Source organism: Marmota marmota, unplaced genomic scaffold, assembly GCF_001458135.2.
Source record: "Marmota marmota marmota unplaced genomic scaffold, marMar, whole genome shotgun sequence".
Classification (NCBI taxonomy): Eukaryota; Metazoa; Chordata; class Mammalia; order Rodentia; family Sciuridae; genus Marmota; species Marmota marmota.
In genome coordinates, this window is record NW_026000196.1 from 5,259,757 (window position 1) to 5,280,323 (window position 20,567).

General features: G+C 46.4%; 1 protein-coding gene across 6 annotated transcripts; it reads left to right on the forward strand.

The window, feature by feature from the left end:
• Positions 1-2,261: 2,261 nt before the first annotated feature.
• On the forward strand, positions 2,262-16,970 carry Plin1 (perilipin 1). 6 transcript variants are annotated; one of them, XM_015493074.2, is made up of 9 exons: positions 2,262-2,423; positions 3,242-3,300; positions 5,694-5,898; positions 8,165-8,247; positions 9,525-9,789; positions 11,278-11,450; positions 13,378-13,569; positions 14,175-14,420; positions 15,408-16,970. In XM_015493074.2, the coding sequence occupies exons 2-9, from the start codon at positions 3,256-3,258 to the stop codon at positions 15,750-15,752; spliced, it is 1,554 nt and encodes a 517-aa protein (XP_015348560.1). In that variant the 5' UTR covers positions 2,262-2,423; positions 3,242-3,255; the 3' UTR covers positions 15,753-16,970. The 6 variants fall into 6 exon arrangements, with proteins under 6 accessions (XP_015348560.1, XP_015348559.1, XP_048646225.1 ...); XM_015493073.2 differs by lacking the exon at positions 2,262-2,423 and adding an exon at positions 2,441-2,565; XM_048790268.1 differs by lacking the exon at positions 2,262-2,423 and adding an exon at positions 2,908-2,931.
• The last annotated feature ends 3,597 nt before the right edge of the window (positions 16,971-20,567 follow it).

Below are 20,567 nucleotides of genomic sequence, written 5' to 3' on the forward strand. Positions count from 1 at the left end.
TTCATGTATCTGTGAATGTGTTCTGGGATTAGAAAAGAGTTAACAGGAACACAGACAGTCCCTGAGCTCTGGCAGGGAGATGAAAGCTGAGAAGGTGGACTGCAGGGAGGTTTAGATGTGGAGGTCCTGGGTTGAGAGGTTCCGTCTAAGAAGCTCTAGCCACATTGCTATCCTGGAGCGGTGCTTGAAGCAGCCTGGTGCTATGGCCTCTGCCTGAAGCACACTGCCTTGAGCTCATGGGGGCATGTTTCATTGATTTCAATCTTGATGACTTTGTCCTCTGCAAGGAGAGTGGGTGGTGGGGAGTTGGAAAAAATGCCATGTCTTCTAGAATTTGCGTGGACCGTGGTGTCCTGGTGTCCTCCCTGTGCATCTTTCTCCTTCCAAGCTAGCCTCCACATTCATGAGGGTTTCCAAATACCCACAATTTCCCTAATAGACATACAGGCCACCACATTCACAACTGACATTGTTGCCTGAAAATTTACTTATTCAGCAACAAATATTTGAGTCCATGCTTGCCTTGGAGTTGGAGGATTCACCTGTGAACAAGATTACCAAGGTTCCAGCTCTTGTGGTGGTGGAGAAGGAAGCTAGAGCTCCATGTCTTGACAACTGCTACTGGAGGCTGGCTCTTCTTCCCTTGGGATTTTCCTCAGCCCTTTCACCACTCTTCACCTCTCACCCACATTCTAGAATCCAAGCTGAAGTGGCTAAAAGCCCAGCTTTGTCAGCAGAGCTTTCAGGCACAGAGCCCTCTACTCCCTCTGGCCCAAAGCCACTACTCCTGAGGCTGAAAACTGCCCTTTGGCCCAGGTTGTCACCCAGACACAAAGCCCCAGATAATTTGTCCTGAACCTTGAAGTGAGGACAGAGTGTACCTCTTTAAAACACTTCCTGTCCTCTCCATTACTATCTTACAACAGAGATGTCCAGGTTGGATCAAGAAGTATTAAATGTATCACAAAGTTATTACTCCTTTCAGAGCCTCCCTGCTTGATTATCTTTTCCTTTTTATAACTTCCCATTCCTACTTTATTATCGAAACACCCTTTAGTACCAAAGATCCATCATAAAGTACTGTTTCACTCCACCCCTGCCCCTTTCTCCTGTTTCCATATCATACAACTTAGCAGAGTCAATACATGTATTTCTACCAACAATAGGGAAAATAAGTGCTGTCCTTCTATTATCCTATTATTATTATTAGGTCTTGCTAAGTTACCCACATTGGGCTTGAGCTTGCAATCCTCCTCCTCTAACTTCTGAGTTGAGATTACAGGCATGGGTCACCTCTTTGGGCCCTATTATCTATTTTTATTTAAGGAGCCCTTCTTAGACAATCTGAAGACACTGGCTTGCACCCTGTCCTCCATCATCTTGGAAGCCAGGAACTAGAACTTGAGTTCTTGCTGAGGAAAGGATGACCCAGTGATAGTTCTTGGTTGTCCTAGTGCTGTTGGTTGGTGATAGAATCTTGTCAATACTGTCACTCTCTAGACTCAGGAGAACAAAACCTCTCTCCCACTGCCCATTTTGGTGGCATCTTAGGCCAGGTAAAGTTCAACATGTTTCCTTGGACTCTAGGAATTTACAGAGGTTGAAATTGCTCCCTCAAAGCCCATATTCTCAAGGACTTGACCCCAGCTCCATCTCATTTTTACTGAGAGCATTTATCTCCCATAATCAAAGACTAGCACATTCAGTCCCAAGAAGGCCTTTGCGTCAGAGTGCAGGTTTAAGTCATACTTTTCAATATTCACTTTTTTTTCTAAAGAGAGAGAGAGGAGAGAGAGAGAATTTTTTAATATTTATCTTTCAGTTTTCGGCAGACACAGCATCTTTATTTTTATTTTATGTGGTACTGAGGATCGAACCCAGCGCCCCGCGCATGCCAGGCAAGTGCGTTACCGCTTGAGCCACACCCCCAGCCCCATCAATATTCACTTTTGAAGTAAATAAGAAAGCATCAGACAAACTGAAAATTGTCCAACAGGACCCTCGTGGGGAAAAGGATCAAAGATTACAGAATAATTGGAACTTTAGAGCTTATGGATTTAATGACATATGTGTTAATACCTTGTTTATGAAAAGCAAAAGTTTTGTCAACTGAGGACTGATGTTATAGAATTATTCCTCATGACTCTGGAATAATGAATTCTCTGAGCCTGGGGTGTCCTTCAGCTCTGCAATCTACCTTCTCATTGGCTAACTATCCTTATAGAAGTTAGGATGAGCCCAAGGGACCCTGGGTCAGATAGCCATGGCAACAGGCTGCTCCAACTTTCTCTTCTTCTCTGCCCTCCTCTAGCTGAGAGGCCTGGTAGCATTTCCCAAGACTCCCTGGAGTGGCTGGAAGTGTTCCTGCCGAGGAGGCACTCCACAGTGTGGGCTCTGTGAGGCGGAGGTGGTGGTCCGTTGCAGTGAGTGTGGGGATCCTGGGGGATTCCCCTTACCTGGCTTGTTTATGAGTATTAAAGGGAAGGAGTTGAGGGTAAAGGCCTCTTGGGACTTTTACTGGGGATGAAGAGACCTGCAGGGAAACTACTGAGGGAAAGATTCAAGGTGAATTACCAGGACTCTAGAGTAGCTGTTTGGTGGTCAATAGTTTTTACAGAACACAGCTGAAATAGCTAGTTTTATGAGTGACTGGTTACTTGCCTAGCTGAGTTATAGAGGGACACGATGCTGTCTTAGAAACAGAGGAATTAAACCACAGTTTTGTTTGTTTGTTTGTTTGTTTTTTATAAAGGAGAGTAAACCTGAAACTAATTCTTTTTTTTTTTTAGAGAGTGGGGGGGAGAGAGAGAGAGAGAGAGAGAATTTTTTAATATTTATTTTTTAGTTGTCGGCAGACACAACATCTTTGTTTGTATGTGGTGCTGAGGATCGAACCCGGGCCGCACGCATGCCAGGCGAGCGCGCTACCGCGTGAGCCACATCCCCAGCCCTGAAACTAATTCTTTTAGTCTCTTTTGGATCTTCATTTAAGAGCCCAGTACTTCATCTAAAACCTTTTATCTCTCATGGCCACCTGCATTTTTTCATTTCTTATCGTAAACCTTTATAAGAAACATGGTGTTGACCAGTAGGTGAGAAGCAACTTGGTGCTCTGGAACTCTAAGAAATGACAATCTGTGCCCCCAGACCGCCTGGGTCCAGTGGGTGGCCATGGGAGGTAAGGAACTGTGGATTGCAAGCCTGCGGGCCTCTGACGGACCTGGGACTTTCTGCTTTGCAGCGTGAAGAACTAGGATGGCAGTCAACAAGGGCCCAACCTTGCTGGATGGAGACCTTCCTGTGAGTAACTTGGGCTCTTGCGGGGTGGGGAATGGACACCTGATGGGAGGAAGGAGCCAGGAGGGAGATTCGGGGGAGCTGGAGCAAGATATGTCTAAACTATAAACTAGGTCATTGACCATGTTTCAGTTATTCCTGCTCTCACTACCTTTTGCAGAGGGCTATGGGAGGCTCTGGAGGGGGAAAAAATGTCAATTAAAAACTAAGCCCTTGGCCTGGGGTTGTAGCTCAGCATTAGCACACTTGCCTGGCATGTGTTAGGCACTGGGTTCGATCCTCAGCACCACATACAAATAAATAAAGATATTGTGTGTCCATCTCCAACTTAAAAAAAATTAAAAAAAAACCAAAAACCTAAGCCCTTGGGGGGAAAAAGGGCACAAATCCTGGCTGGGGGTGGGGAAGAATAGAAAGGAAGGGAACTACCATATTCTAAACCCTGCTGCATAAGTCCCTGTTTTGTTCACCACCAGCCAGCTGAATGTATTCATGCAGAGCCACTAAAGTTTGTGACTCCAGCATCATTTATACTATGAATGGTTCATCTAGTTCACAGCTGTTGCGATTTTCACTGTGACTTGGAGTGATTTTGATCCTTTTAGGTGTGCCTGATACCTCTTGGCAAAACCTCTATTATTTGGGCACAGTTTAAATGGTTAGTGAAACTTAAAAATTATAAACCTATCTCGTCACCAATTAGGCTTCAATTAACCTCTGCACAAGGGTTCACATGCTAAGTTTTATACTGAAGCCCACAACACAGAGAGGCGTAAAATGGTCATATGCAGTAATATCTTAACAGTTTTCCTCCTTTCCCAGCATCTGCTTCTCCCTTTGGTTTTGTCTCAAATAACCCTTTAAGACTCTGTCCAAAATGTTAAAGAAAATACTTTTTTGTGTCTTATCCAAGTCTTTTTCTAGTTCCAGTTTACAACTCACCATCAGGATGAAAAGCTAAAATACTGTGGCCTGCTCTGTCCATTGTGTTCTTGATGGCCCTGCTAACTTAGCATTAGGTCCTTGCTGCTAGGACAGAAAGAACCCTGCCACAGCGGCACATTCGAAGCTATGCAGAGTTTGAGCATGAGTCACACCTGGGGTGTTTTTAATCTGGAGAATTCTTGTGATCATAAGACTAGGTAGAAGAATATAGTAAGGTCCTATGCACCCTTCACTAGCATGAATCCACAGCCAAACTACTTCATCCTCACCCCTATCAATTCACCTTACATTATTTTAAAGCAAATTCCAGATATGCCATTTCAAGTCTGACTTGGAATCCTGGCTCTGTCAATTACTAGCTGTGTGATCTTAGGTAAGTCATTCACATCTCTGAGTATGTCTCCCTGTCAGCAAAGTGATGGTGATAATGCTGACTCACAGAGTCACTGACAAAAAGGACAGTGCTAAGCTGTAGCATATCCAGAGAAGGAGGTCACCAGACCATGGTGTGGACCAAGTTAGGAACTGGAGCTATTTTATTTAGTACAGAGAAGTAACCTTCAAAGGGAGACATATTTGACTTCAGATGTGAGAACACCAATCCATGAACGATGAAATAGAATAGTTCAGGGTTGTTTCAGAATGAAGAGAGAATAGGATGGGGAGAGGGTGAAGATGGATTGCAGTTACAATTGCAAATGCAAGACTAGCAAAGAAATTCTGGAAAGGCTTCTTGCCACAGAGCCTCCTAGAGGCCAAGCTTCCCATTCTGGGCGCCCTGAAAACTTAGGCATTCTACAAGGTGCAGCTCTGTGATCCATTTTTTTGGCTAGGCACTGAGAACACAGAGTGCACAGTCTACTGGGAGAGAGAGTAACAAGTACCCAGGGAATCACAGCACAGTGACATCAATACAGAGACAGCCCAGGGAAGAACTCAGAGGCTTCTGATGTGAGGGAGGAGAGTTAGGAAGCTTCAGAGAAGACATGAAAGGCAGAAATAGATGGGAGGGAAGGAGAGCGTATTTAGCACTGGACCAGCTTCCACGAGCAGGGAGGCAGGACCTCAGAAAGACCTGGATGGAATAGGCCTAGATGAAGCCACCACTCAGAGGTGGACTAAAACTCTGGACAGGCACTTTGACAACACTTGCTCTCTACCAGTAAGTCTAGGAGGGGTGCTGCAATTCAGCTTGGCTCCTGGGAACAGATTGCCTCAGCAGCCCCCCAGAGATGGGTTATGGCCAGAAGGCTACCGCAGGCTGGCTCTTGTTTTCCCTGTGGGCTCCCTCAGGCTCCCAGGACCAAGGCATCCAAGACATTTTTGGCCTTGGTTCCTCCCAGGTTTCTGGGACTCAGAATAGTTTTGCCAATGGCTGCCCAACCCTGGAGTCACCTTCCCGGGAGGCTAGAAAGGAGATGGTTAACTTGTACACGTTTCTTCCCTGCCAGGAGCAGGAGAATGTGCTACAGCGCGTCATGCAGCTGCCTGTGGTGAGCGGCACCTGTGAGTGCTTCCAGAAGACATACACCAGCACCAAGGAAGCTCACCCCCTGGTGGCCTCCGTGTGCAATGCCTACGAGAAGGGCGTGCAGGGCGCCAGCAGCTTGGCCGCCTGGAGCATGGAGCCAGTGGTGCGCAGACTGTCCACCCAGTGTGAGTCCTCGTGGCATTTGGCCACTGCCCACCTATCCACTGACACTCACTACCACGTGTCAGCCTGTCTAATCATCTGGTAACTTGCCCATCTATCTGCCTGACTGCTCCCCATCTGCCTCACCCCAACTCCAGGTCTTCTCATCTACCAATAGAAAGATATAGATACAAGCCAGGCACAGTGGTGCACATCTGTAATCCCAGCAACTCAGGAGGCTGAGGCAAGAGGATCTTAAGTTTAAAGCCAACCTGGGCAACTTAGCAAGCGTCTGCCTCAAAATTTTAAAATAAATAAATAAATGGGGCTGAGGATGTAGCTCAGTGATAGGCTGTCCCTAGATTCAACCCCTAGTACTGAAAAAAAAAAAATACAGTTCTTTTTCCAGCTATACATGCCTCAACTACAGCCAAGCTGGCATCTTCCTAAGATGGCAATGATGGGCCAAAGAATTTTCAGGGAAAGGGATGGGCAGAGCTATGCCAGTTGTGGTGAAGGTGGGGCCTGGTGACAGACCAGACCCACCCTAGATCCAACTCCAGCAGCAGCAAGAACTGACAGAGTCTGGAACAGAGACAGGGATAGCAGACACTAGGGCTGACCTGGAGAGGGAAGTCCACCCACCCACCCACCCACCGCTGATGGTTCTGGCTGATAACAGGTGGGGACAGCAGAGAGCTACCCACCAGAGACCTAAAGGTGGAAAACAACTGTTGATGTGAGTCTTAATGGACTTGCCCCATGCAAATTTCTGCTCCATCTAAAAATATGATCTCTTAAGGCACGGCTTTTGATTGAGCAGAGAGAAATCCCAACAGTGCTGAGAAATCTAGCACCTTCCACTATACTAAGTAGAGAACTGTGGGTATCGGAGGATTCCACACAACAAGCAGGACAGTTGTAAAGATGACCCAGGCCCTGGGTTAGCCTCCCCTCCTGCAAACTCCTAAAATACATTCCCTGAGTCTCATTCTGTCCAATGAGAAGACAGCTAAGCTGGGCACACTGGTACATACCTGTAATTGCAATGACTCAGGAGGCTGCAGCAGGAGGATAGCAAATTCAAGCAAATTCAGGCCTATGCCCTTTCCTTCCAGTCAGAGCTGCCAATGAGCTGGCCTGCCTCACAACTCGATAAGACTATCTCAAAACAGAAAAATAACAAAAGGGTTGGGGTTGTAGCTCAGTGGCAGAGTGACTCTGAGTTAAATCCCCAATACCTAGCCAGGCATGGTGGTGCATGTCTGTAATCCCAGCAAATGGGGAGACTAAGGTAGAAGGATCATAAGTTCAAAACCAGCCTCAGCAATTTAGTGAGGCTCTAAACAACTTAATGAGGCCCTGTCTCTAAATAAAATATTCAAAGAGCTGGGGATGTGGTTCAGTAGTTAAGTGCCCCTGAGTTTGATCCCCAATACCAGAAAAAAAAATACCACCAGTAAAAGGAGGAGGAGAAAAGAGCCAAGTCATTTGGGCTGTCTGCTGCTTGAGAATTTTGCAAAATTAATTAATTAGTTGATTAATTAATAATACATTGGGATAAAGAATAAATGAAAGAGCATGTATGAATACCCTTGAAAACTGGTATCTAGAACTTATGTCCTTGACAGCCCCTGAGCAATAGTCTCTGAAATGTTAGCATCCTCTGGTATTTGCTCCACTCTCTGGGGGAATTCCTTTCTCTTCCCTGTGACCCTCTTCACACTGTCCACCATCTTGACACCTAGTGGTTAAAAGTAAGGCTCTTTGGGCAATCTGGAGCCTGCACCAGCTGTGACTGGGAGTTTTTCGCCTCTAGAGCTAAGCAGGCCTATGCCCGGCTCCACCAAGGCCAATGCCAAGGCCCCAGAGTTCTGCCCACCTGGCATCTCTGTTCTCCCTCTTCTTCATGCTCACCCAGAGCCTCCGAGCAGGAGAGGAAGGTGAAGAGGGGAGGGTAGTATTAGTTCCTTCCCTTGATCCACCCTGCGATGTAGGCACCACATTTTACAAATGAAGAAGCTGAGGCTCCAACAGGTGTGTCTTGCCTGGAGCCATGTAATACAGGAGCTAAGCTTTGAGTGCATGTCTGAGCAACCCTGAAAGTGGCCCTGGTCTCAAGGAGTCACAAGCTAAAGATGGCAAAGGGCCTTGGGTTCATGGGTGCCTGGGAGGCGGCAGAACTGGGGATGAGAGCTGGGGATCTGAGGGCTTTCTTTGGCACAGAAGCCACTGCTAGATTTCACAGTGGGGGGCAGGGCTCACCCCAACACGGCCCTTTCCTTCCAGTCATAGCTGCCAATGAGCTGGCCTGCCGAGGCCTGGACCATCTGGAGGAAAAGATCCCGGCCCTCCAGTACCCTCCTGAAAAGGTGAGCCCCTTCCTCTTCCCCAGTGATGCCTATACTGCTGTCACTGCCTCTCAGAAAGGAGAGCTGGGAGTCTGAGTATCCATGGCAAGCGGTCTGCAAGGCTGGTGGTGGCCCCCTGTACCTAAGGCAGCACAACAGGTTCTTCCTCTTTCTATGAAGCCAAATGGGAGAGGGGTCATGGCACAAATCCTGGGAAAACTCAAACAGGAGCTTGGTTGGGTCCCACAACTTCCTAATATCTGGCCCTGGGACTTGGGGCTCCATGGGTCTGCCTTGCACCACTTGGTGACTATAGTTACCTAAGATCATGGGTCACACTCATCAGGATCCCAAGATTGCAGCCCCATGTCCTAGAGATCCAGCTCTTTATGGGCCATGACATTAAAAAAAATCACTTGACCTGGCCACATGTTTATTGGCTGGTTGCGTTAGGCACTTTTGGGGAATAAGCTTCAATCTTTGGCTTCATCCATTTAATTGATCAACCACCTACCATCCCATAAACATTCACTGAGCCCTGCCCTATTCAGGGACCATGACATGATTCACAGAGCTCTCTCACTTTATCTGCTTGTCAGTCCTCTGGGATGAGACTTGTTACCCACATTGTACAGATAAGAAAACCAGTGACACTGCCCAGCCACACAGCCTAAGCAGAGATCACAGGAGGACAGGCCAGTGCTCTTTACTCTCATTTTCCACATAAAGGGCAAAAATGGATGACCCCTACTAGGGTCCCCTCTTGTCCTTGCAAGAGTTCTGTTTCTATTCTCCACACTTGAATAAATCCTACTCCTTTCACTCTTCCAAAAATAAATAAATAAAGGCATCAGTGTCTTTTCACAGAGGAGCTCCCAGGCTATTTAGGAGGAAGGTAAATTTTTTCAGTGAAGAACTTAGAAGAAGTCAACTATCTCTATAAACCAATATAAATGCAGATGGAACCAGCCTTCTGAGGGAGGGACAGAGGAGTCAGGACAGAATTTTGCCTTATTTGCACAAGGGTATCAGAATAGATGCCACCTGCAGGGAGCCTTTGGGGCTGACCTCAAAGGATGAGCAGGACCCTGACAGGCAGCATAGTGGTGTAAGGAAGACTGGAGGTCAAAGTGACTGGCACAGTTTAATCTGGGTGCCCACACATAGATGCCAGTCCCCTGGACTTTAAATGATGCCTTCCAGGGAGCTGGCCTCAGGGCCTGAGGCTCTGAGAGGGCAGTTCTCACAGGGGCTAGGAGGAGACCCATGTGTTTGACCCTCTCTCCACCTTTTCCCAGATCGCCTCTGAGCTGAAGGACACCATCTCCACCCGGCTTCGAAGTGCTAGAAATAGCATCAGTGTGCCCATCACAAGCACTTCGGACAAGGTCCTGGGGGCCACTCTGGCTGGCTATGAGCTTGCGAGGGGGATGGCCAAAGAGACTGTGGAGTATGCTGCTAACACCAGAGCTGGCCGACTGGCCTCTGGAGGGGCCGACTTGGCCTTGGGCAGCATTGAGAAGGTGGTAGAGTACCTCCTCCCTCCAGCCAAGGAAGAGTCAGGTATCTGCCATAAGGCCACCCATGTTCCCTGGGGAGCCATGTACTTGGGAAAGAGTGGGAGACCAGAGCTCATCCAGCCACTGCTCAAGAACAGGAAGGCCCAGAGGGAGTTTCAGAGTGATCCATAGTCATCGGTCTACTCTCCCCATCTGTAAAAAGGGAAAGTGAAATACCAGGGTCTCAGGAGGCTGAGGCAAGAGGATTGCAAGTTCAAGGCCAGCCTCAGTAAATTAATGAGACCCTGTCTCAATTTAAAAAGGGGGGGGGGGCTGGGAATGTGGCTCAGTAGAGCACCTCTAGGCTCAATGGCAAGACCACACACACAAAAAAAAAGTGAGTTTGTGTTAGAATTAGGGCAACTGCTTTTTGGTCCAAGACACAACCTAGCTTCCCCCAGCCCCTTTCTGGGGGCGTGGGGGAAGCTAGGTTGTGGCTCACATGGGTTAGCTCCTGAAGCTCCCACCCCACCTCTATGTGTATTTTATCTCAGATGGCTGGATTTTTCCCCCATTGGGAACTTTAGTAAGAAACTAAGGCCAAGATTGGAAATAAAACAACATTAAAGCATGAGGGTCAGCAAGAAGATGACCACTTTCGGCCATCATGAGAGTGGTACTTTTAAAAGTATTCTTAGGCCTGGATTGTTCATTAAGCACGTGTATGCTAGGAACCTGCTGTGCACCAGGTGGTTTGGCTCCATTGGGATACAGGAGTAGTGGTTCCCCTCTGTCCCCTGCATTAAGTGTCATTTACCAATGAGAGCTGAGGCTGATCCACATAGCTGGTCCAGCTATTGGAGTGAGTAGAAGCTCAGGTGCCCCCATTCATGGCATCCCCCAAATCTATACAATATGGACTCCCTTGGGGAATGACCGATTTTGTCTCCCAAAAGACAATGTCAAAAATGTTCCTATCAGCTTTATTCTTAGCCAAGAACTTGAAACTACAGAGAGGTCCATTCATACCAGAATGGGCAAATGGTGGTGAATTTACATAAGGGAATATTATACAAGGATGAAAAAAGGAAAGCACTTGTATACGCAGCAAGGATGGCTATCACAGCATTATGTGGAACTAAAGAAGCTATTCACGAAAAGGATGGCTATCACAGCATTATGTGGAACTAAAGAAGCTATTCACGAACAAATACACATTTATGTGAAGCTGAAAAATAGGTATGGAGCTGGGTGTGGTGGTACACACCTATAATCCCAGAGACTCAGGAGGTTCAGGCAGGAGGATTGAAAATTCAAAGCCAGCGTCAGCAACTGAGCAACTCAGTCAGACCCTGTTTCTAAATAAAATATTAAAAAGGGTGGGTGTGGCTCAGTAGAGCACCTCTAGGCTCAATGGCAAGACCACACACACAAAAAAAAAGTGAGTTTGTGTTAGAATTAGGGCAACTGCTTTTTGGTCCAAGACACAACCTAGCTTCCCCCAGCCCCTTTCTCATCTTTTTTCCCTTCTTTCTCCCAAATTTATACCCAGCCTCTGTTCCTGGACACCAGGGGGCCCAGAAGCCTCCCAAAGCCAAGCCAAGCCTTGTGAGCAGGGTGGGGACCCTGGCCAACACCCTCTCTCGACACACCATGCAGACCACAGCCTGGGCACTGAAGCAGGGCCACTCCCTGGCCATGTGGATCCCAGGCGTAGCACCCTTGGTGAGTGTCTGCCCTGAGCACTGCCTGAATCCTGCCTGGGAGCACTGAGGGCCCCCTGGTCCCTTCTGTCTTGGGAATGTTCTCCCTTCCAACTTGGGCTGGGACTTTAGGTCTAAGAACAAGGGGTTTTAAGAGGAGAGGAGAGCTAATTGTCCAAGCCATGAGTGAGAGAAAGGGCAGGATGTGGGAAGAGGACAGGCCCTTTTTCTGGAGTGGTCCTGCCCCACCACCCACATCTGTCTCCCTCTGAGTCCCCCTACTTCATCCCCTCATGGGTGTCTTGCTGTGAGGCCTCCCACCTGCAAGGGAGCAGATTCCATCTGCTATCCAGGTAGTAGGAAGTGTCATCCTTATAGCACAAAACCCTTCTGTGAGGGAGGCAGTCCAACTGGCCCTGGTCTCTGACTGTCCCCTGGCTTCTGATTTTCCTTCTAGAGGCTTCTAATTCTACTCCCACTGTATCCAAGGCAAATCTAGCTTCCCCCAGCTTTTTGGTCCAAGACACAACCTAGCTTCCCCCAGCCCCTTTCTGGGGGCGTGGGGGAAGCTAGGTTGTGGCTCACATGGGTTAGCTCCTGAAGCTCCCACCCCACCTCTATGTGTATTTTATCTCAGATGGCTGGATTTTTCCCCCATTGGGAACTTTAGTAAGAAACTAAGGCCAAGATTGGAAATAAAACAACATTAAAGCATGAGGGTCAGCAAGAAGATGACCACTTTCGGCCATCATGAGAGTGGTACTTTTAAAAGTATTCTTAGGCCTGGATTGTTCATTAAGCACGTGTATGCTAGGAACCTGCTGTGCACCAGGTGGTTTGGCTCCATTGGGATACAGGAGTAGTGGTTCCCCTCTGTCCCCTGCATTAAGTGTCATTTACCAATGAGAGCTGAGGCTGATCCACATAGCTGGTCCAGCTATTGGAGTGAGTAGAAGCTCAGGTGCCCCCATTCATGGCATCCCCCAAATCTATACAATATGGACTCCCTTGGGGAATGACCGATTTTGTCTCCCAAAAGACAATGTCAAAAATGTTCCTATCAGCTTTATTCTTAGCCAAGAACTTGAAACTACAGAGAGGTCCATTCATACCAGAATGGGCAAATGGTGGTGAATTTACATAAGGGAATATTATACAAGGATGAAAAAAGGAAAGCACTTGTATACGCAGCAAGGATGGCTATCACAGCATTATGTGGAACTAAAGAAGCTATTCACGAAAAGGATGGCTATCACAGCATTATGTGGAACTAAAGAAGCTATTCACGAACAAATACACATTTATGTGAAGCTGAAAAATAGGTATGGAGCTGGGTGTGGTGGTACACACCTATAATCCCAGAGACTCAGGAGGTTCAGGCAGGAGGATTGAAAATTCAAAGCCAGCGTCAGCAACTGAGCAACTCAGTCAGACCCTGTTTCTAAATAAAATATTAAAAAGGGTGGGTGTGGCTCAGTGGTTAAGTACCCCTGGGTTTACTCCCTGTACCCCCTCCCAAAAGGCATGGAAGTCAGAGGGGCAGCTCAATGATATAGCATGAGCTTGCCATGGTGAGGCCCTGGATTCAATCCCAGCACCAAAAAGAAAAAAAAAAATCGCTGAAACAAATGCATAGTGATAGATATCAGAATAGTGCTCACTCTTAAAGGACTTGGTAGACTAAGTCTGGGCCCTGGGTGATCCTCTGAGGTGTTGAAAATGGTCTCTATCAATCTATGGTAGTTACACAGATGTGTACTTACAACAGTTTAAGAAATGTATGCTAAAGATGTGTGCTCTTCAATGGTATAAGTTACCCTCAATAAAAAGTGCTGAGAAATGTCTGCTGGGACCAAGTGGCTTTGGGGGGAGGGACTCTGGCTGTTGGGGCTCCCCTTGGCCTTAAGCAGGGCTGCTAGGCCAGCCATCTGCTACCATCTCTCCTTCAGAGTAGCCTGGCCCAGTGGGGTGCATCGATGGCCACGCAGGTGGTGTCCCGGAGGCAGAGTGAAGTACGAGTGCCCTGGCTGCACAACCTCCCTGCTGCTCAGGATGAGGACCACAATGACCAGACAGACACAGAGGGTGAGGAGACAGAGGAGGAGGAAGAATCAGAGGCTGAGGAGAACAAGCTCAGTGAGGTGAGCAGGAACCTGAAGACCCCACAACCCACATGGGAGTGAACAGCAGAGACACAGGGTGAAGAAAAGGTCTCTGTCCCCATCCCAGGGACAGGGTACATGGGTGCAGGACTCTCCCCCACCCTTAAATGCACAAGTTTTTCCATGTCACTCAGTTGACTCTCACAAAAACCCCCTAAGAGAGGCAGGGTAGAGATTATGCTCTCATTTTGCAGATGAAGAAACTGGGGAGCTGGGTGTAGTGGTGCACGCCTGTAATCCCAGTGACTTGGGAGGCTGAGACAAGAGGATTGCAAAGTTCAAGGCCTTGAACCTAGCGAGACCCTGTCTCAAAATAAAGTAAAATAAAATAAAAGGGCTTAGGATGTAGCTCAGGGGTATAGCGTCCCTGGGTTCAATACCCAGTACTTCAAAAAAAGAAACAAAAGAAAAGAAAAGAGAAACTGGAGGGTGATTTGCCCAAGGCTACACAGCTAACGGCAGAGCCAGGCTTAAACATTCTTTGGTTTGGTGTCCACATTCTTCCCCTCTAGTTCTGGGACTGGTGGGAGGGGAAAGGTCAGGAGAGCCACTGTAGGAGGTGCTGACCCTGCTCTGGTCCTCAGGAAGCAGCCCTGCCCAGCTCCAGAGGCCTCCTGGGCAGTGTGGCACACACCCTGCAGAAGACTCTCCAGGGCACCATCTCAGCTGTAACTTGGGCACCTATGGCTGTGCTGGGCACAGCAGGGAGGATACTGCACCTCACACCAGCCCCTGCTGTCTCCTCCACCAAGGGGAGGGCCATGTCCTTATCAGATGCCTTGAAGGGTGTGACTGACAACGTGGTGGACACAGTGGTGCACTATGTGCCGGTGAGTCCCATCCAGGGCTAACCTGTCTCCCAGGGAGGTCTGGAGAGGACAGATAAAGGAGGGTTGATTGACATGCTGCAGTCTCCCACCTTTCCCCCATCCCTGGAGAACTGCTCCAATTCTCATTGCCCCAGAAACATTGTGACATACTGAGGCCTTTCCCAAACCCAAGAATATAGAGGCCTAGGGCCCTGACCAGAGGGCTCTCCCTGACATGCCCGCTTCTCTCACCAGTGGAGGACTTACACTATCAGTCTAGGGATTCCCAGTGGCTCAGCCCTCACCCCTTAGCTACCAACTGAAGGACCTGACAGAGGCTTCCCTGCTGGGAGGCTTCCAGGACACCCTGAGGGGTGGGCCATGAATTCCAAAGAAGGCAGCTAGCCCAGTCCCAATTCTATCACCTATCCCAACAGGAAAAACCCAAAAGACACCAATGCCATCCCTTTGGGAGCCTCTAGGCCCCTTCCCAAAGTAAGTTACAGATTGAGCAGGTGCAAGGAGGGCTGGGCAGGGCAGGACAGGAGGTATATGCTCTTCAAGCTGGCCAAGGGCTGGGTTACTCAGTCACTCCCACAAAGAGGCATTCAGTGGGGGTTGGCAGGCAGCTTGTCCTCCTTGGGCTCCAAACATGCCCAGGCAGGTACCCTGATCCTGGCTGGGTCAATGTGTGGGTTGCATTTAGCCTATAATCCAAGGGAGGGTTTCTAAAGACACTGACTTCTTCTTGAAAGTCCCCCTTAGAAAAGCCCAAGGGGTCTGGAAACATTGGAGACATGGCTTGCCTTGCCTGAGGAGTCTGGCTGATGGAGATCAGAGTTGTCAGAACCTCGCGAGTCACCCTAGTGACCCCCATCCTGCTGTCTCACATTCCAGCCTGTGGCCACTCCTGGGGGAATGAAGGCGAGGACCCCAGAAGGGGTGGTGGACCCAAGGCGTAGCGACGAGGGCCAAGTAGGGAATCTAACGTGGCTGCCGGGTTCTCAGCTCCCCAGGCTGTCTCTGATGGAACCTGAGAGCGAATTCCGAGACATCGACAATCCCCCAGCTGAGACAGAGCATCGGGAGGCGGAGCGCAAGGGCTCTGGCGCGCCGCCTACTAGCCCGGAGCCGGCCGCGCCGCGCTTGGCGCAGCACCGCGGCAGCCTTCGTAGCTCGCGGGGCCCAGGCCTGGAGGACAAGATCGAGACGACCTCCGTACCGCGCTGCGGCTTCCTGGCCATGCCCCGCGAGAAGCCGAAGCGCAGGGTCAGCGACAGCTTCTTCCGGCCCAGCGTCATGGAGCCCATCCTGGGCCGCACGCAGTACAGCCAGCTACGCAAGAAGAGCTGAGCCCCGGACGCCCGCGCCCCGCCCTGCCCCAAACGGCTGCGCCACCCCCATGGGCTTGGGCGGGTTTCTCTAACAAATCCTCAGAACCTACACTTTCAAGCGAGCATTGACTCCTTCAGAGGAGTCCTCCTGGGAGCCCGAACCTCACCACAACCGTGCTGCCAAGGCACACATCATTTTAAAAGCATCCTTTTGGGGCTTGACCATCAGAGCAGATTTTTAAGGGGCACTAGAGCAACAGCATGCTCTGATTTTCTTTTCATTCATTCTTTTTGTTTTAATTATAAAACTAATTGCTTAACTTGATATCTCACATTTTTAACGGAACTTGTAGCCAAATGACATTTGACTGTTTCCAAAATTCAGATCCCTCCTCTGTGGACAAATATTTTGCTTCCAAATGAGTAAAAATGTCACCACCCTGATGTGGTGTTCTTGACAGGAGTTCTTGACACATTTTTAGCCTTCAGCTCAGAGATCCTCTGATTATCTAGGCTCTCAGCAAACTACTTTGAAGGGAATAATAATCAAGTACAAAAGCTCTGTGTGTTTATTTAAAATATTGGCATCACTTTTTGAGGACACAGACCAAGTGCCTGGTCTGTCCTCTGTAGTGCCACCTTCTTGCTCACAGCCACATTTCCATTTGCATCATTACTTCCTTCCACTTGCATAGTCACTTTTAAATGCTGGGGGACTACAATGTTAACGTTCCACCCCACGTAGTCTATATCATATAGACCGTATATATGGACTCTATAGCCACTGTTCTTTCCAGATCCTGTTTTGGGAAATGTTAATACTTGGTAAATCTAGGAAATGCATAAGTATAATTTAAAAATTTAAACATTGCAAAATGCTGTGTGTTTTCCTCTGTGAATCTCCCAGTTCTGTCATGTATTCTTCCAGTTCTATGCTGTGCACCGCAAGAGCATGTGCACATACCCCACATATATGTGCACATGTGGGATAGTATGCTCAGGTGCTTTTCTCTTTTCTCACTGAACATACATTTTGGAGATCTATTTATAGATATAAATAGATCATATACCCTGTTTGCTTTTTTTAATGGTAAGTACTTTATAACATGATTGTGCTACATTTGGTTTAACCAGCTCCCTAATGACAGACTTTTGGGTTGTTTTCAATCTTTTTGAAATATCAGTAGTGTAATTGCAATAGCAATCAGTGCTCTAATAAATATCCTTATCAAAAATGTCTCATGTAGGCCTGGGGATGTAGCTCAGTGGTAGAATGAGTGCTTACCATGCTTGGGACCCTGTGTTTGATTTCCAGCATCACCCAAATAGTGTTCTATACATGTGTGGATATATCTATAGCATAAATTATATGGGTATGTGAAATTTAAATATTGATAGATAATGTCAAGTAGTCTTCCAAACAAAACCCTATTTTCCTAGTTATTTTAATCTGCAGCTACAGAAATATACACAGATAATTTTGTCTGTCATTCCTTTTAGACATCCATAGACGTCAATCCCCTATAAATCCTCTTCCACTCATAAGAACCCTCTTGAACCCTTTTCTGTTGCATACCTGAGAGCCCTGGGGCCTTGGCAGGTCTTTGGTATAATGAGTCACAGGCTTCCATCCATAGTTTTGGAGTCTTAGGATGCCAAGAATGGGGACAAGGGAGTGGTTGGTGGACATATACATGTGGACACGACCGACCATCCCCCCATACATCGCACAAGCAGCAGCAATTCCCTGGGGGGCAGGGAGGTGTGGATCTGACAAGAGGGACCCTTCAAAGCTGATATGACAGGGCTGCAAAGGCAGAGTCCAGCCTAACTCTGGCAAGGCTCCAAGGGCATCTGCTGCAAAAGAGCCATCAGGCCTGGAAGTACAGAGAGAAGAGCCAACCATCCAGCCCCTCACTAATTCATGCTGCTTTTCTCTTGGGGTTCTGGAAACACACTCGAAGCTATCCATTTCTCCATATTTCCATGATCCTTCTTGCTAGGCCATATTCCCAAAGGCAGAAAAGTCACCCTCTCAGTAACCCATGAGAGCTGGGGCCTGGGCAGGGCTGCAGTTGTTAACATGCCTGCTGTCCAGGTTCAGATCCCTCACCCAGCCCTGGACCTTAGCTGGGATGTTAGGGGCCAGTATATAGAATAGGACAGCACAGGAAATAGTATATGATATAAAAGTCTCTTTTTTTGTGCCCTGATCCTGGCCAGAAACAAGAACAAAATACCTCCTAAGTACCTCCTCAAACTGCAGAAATTTGCTTCTTTGGATCTAAACCTGATGAGGGCCTTTTCTTTGTTCTGGGAGGCATCGCCGTGGTGATAAGCCTTCTTGGTCAAGTGGATGTGAAGTCACATCACACTCAGTATCTTTGTTAACTCAGGACTCAGGAAAGACCTCCACTTCACCCTGGGATGCTCAGGGTCCCTCTCCAGAGGAATACTCCATGCCCTGTATTTCAACTTAAAAACTGCACCTCCAATTCACCACACTCCTACTCATAACCTGTTGAGCAGAACTTAGTCACATGACCCCACCTAGTGGAAAAGGGAAGCTGGGAAATATAGTTTTCATTTGGAGTAGATATGGAGCTAGTTAAAAATCAGGAGTCCTAAAAGGAGGATTAGAGGACAACTTGAAATCTACCACAACAGTCTCCTTTCAATAGACATTTGAATTGTTTCTATATTTTTAGCTATTACATACCTTGTGGCAATAACTATTATTTTAAGAGTTTCTTAGGGAATAGGCTAGGAGAGGAATTCAAGTACGTGCATCATCAACAATTGATAAATTGTCCTCCAGGGTGATGTTTTGACTTACATTCTCACCTTCAATGTCTTCACCCAAACTTGATATTGTCTATTTTATCTTTTTTAAATCTGATGAATGTAAAATCTCAACGTGGATTTAATTCCCTGATGAGCAATGATATGGAACTTTGCATTATATTTCTTGAATATTCATATTTCCTCTCTGAACAATGTCTGTCAAAACTTTTGAGCATCTTTCTATTGGTAACTTTTCTTATTCTAATTAATTCTTAGAAGTTCTTTTATTTCCTGAACTCTAATCCTTTATCAACTATGTATGTATCTTCTTCCAGCTGTGATTATCTTTTCATGGTTTCTTTCAATGAGCAGAAATTCTTAATTTTAACCTAGTTAAATTATCATTACATTTTTCTTTTTACTTTGCAATTTTAAGCTCTGTTAAAAAAGCTATTCTATGACATGAAGTCATCATAATATTCCTTTGTATTATCTTTTAATACTTTCAAGTTTTGCTTTTTACATTTAATTACTTTTTTGTTATGATTTAAGTAGAGATCCATTTTTTTACATCCATGTGGAGAACTGATTGTCCTTTACTCTTCCTTCTTGCTTTGAAGTTTTAGTTTCTCCCTAACTTAATACTGTAGGAAATTTAAGAGTGCTCTTAGAAGTTAGCTGGAAGCTTCTGATCTATTGATGGCTAATGCCTATATAATATATCTTTTTTTCCCCAGCACTAAGGATTGAACCCAGGTGCACTCTACCACTGAGCTACATTCCCTGCTCTTTCAATTATTATTGCTTTTTAATGGGATCTAGCTAAGTTGCCCAGGCTGGCCTCAAACTTGTGATCCTCCTGCCTCAGCCTTATGAACAGCTAGAATTATAGGCATGTACCACTGCTCTCAGCCTAAATAATGTTTTCTTGCATCTAGTTGGAGACCACAGATTCTGACTGATATATTGCATAGTCCAGCTTTCTACTAATCAGCACTGAACCTTCTGTCATAAATCTAGCTTCCAAACATGGATTCATCTGTTTCTGTAGCATTAACACATTATCTGAATTACAATAGTTTCAAATACATTCTTATCTGCTTTAGCAACTCCCCCCCACGCTGCCCACCTGCAGTTTTGCTATTTCTGATGCTTTGCTTTTCCATGTAAATAATAAAATCAGCTTACCAAACTCAATACAAAAGGAATTTCTATAGACTCAACTTGTTTCAATTTCTTATCATTATAATTTGCTCTTTTAATGCCCATATTATTACTTGTAGGAACCCCTTTTAGTTGGGGACTTTGTCCTTTCAGGAACATATTACACATTTTAAAAGCACCTGAATTTTCTGATCCACACCCCCAAATATTCTAGTTCTTGACCTAGTAAGTGGAACCAATTATTTTTTATAGGGAATAGAGATAAAACTCCAAATTTGGACACTGGGGTATGCATACCATATTTTTCCATATGGGTATTGGTGATAGACATAAAAGAATTACATATTCATGGCTAAGGGTTAGGAAAAGTGTACTACTTTCTAAAGTCATGAATTCATATTGATAGGTCCAGCAATCTCTAGCACTACAAAATTCTCTAAAAATTTTATTGTAATGTAAATGTTTTAATTTTATTTTCTCAACTACTTAATTACTATAATTGCAATGATAATTATAATTAAACTGCTCTGGAATGTGATTTTCATCCGTTATTAACACCTTTTGTAACATTTATGTGCATAAAAATTCAAGTTTGGTGCTTGGTTTCATTAAGTTCCAAGTCTTAAACAGTCCTTTTGGTCCTCATGGTGGCAGGCTGCTCTGTACCATTCCTGTTCAGGCCCCCAACTTATGTAGAATATTTGGGACCATGGTGGAACTCTACAGCATGTCAAAGAACAGTGAGATTGCATCTACTTTTCCAAATTGCTTGAATTTTTCGTTTCTCTTTAATTGAATTATTCAATAGAAAATGCCACAGCTGAGCAGATGCAAGCTTGAGAACCCTAGTACTAGTTTTTTTTTTTTTTTTTTTTTTTTTTTTTTT

Bases quoted from the DNA above. Each gene is read 5' to 3' on its own strand.
- Plin1 (XM_048790266.1), top strand. From the start codon at position 5,246: ATGGGAGGGAAGGAGAGCGTATTTAGCACTGGACCAGCTTCCACGAGC. The intron at 13,570-14,174 runs GTGAGCAGGAAC...TCTGGTCCTCAG, and splicing joins AGGAGAACAAGCTCAGTGAG to GAAGCAGCCCTGCCCAGCTC. The intron at 14,421-15,407 runs GTGAGTCCCATC...CCGGGTTCTCAG, and splicing joins CAGTGGTGCACTATGTGCCG to CTCCCCAGGCTGTCTCTGAT.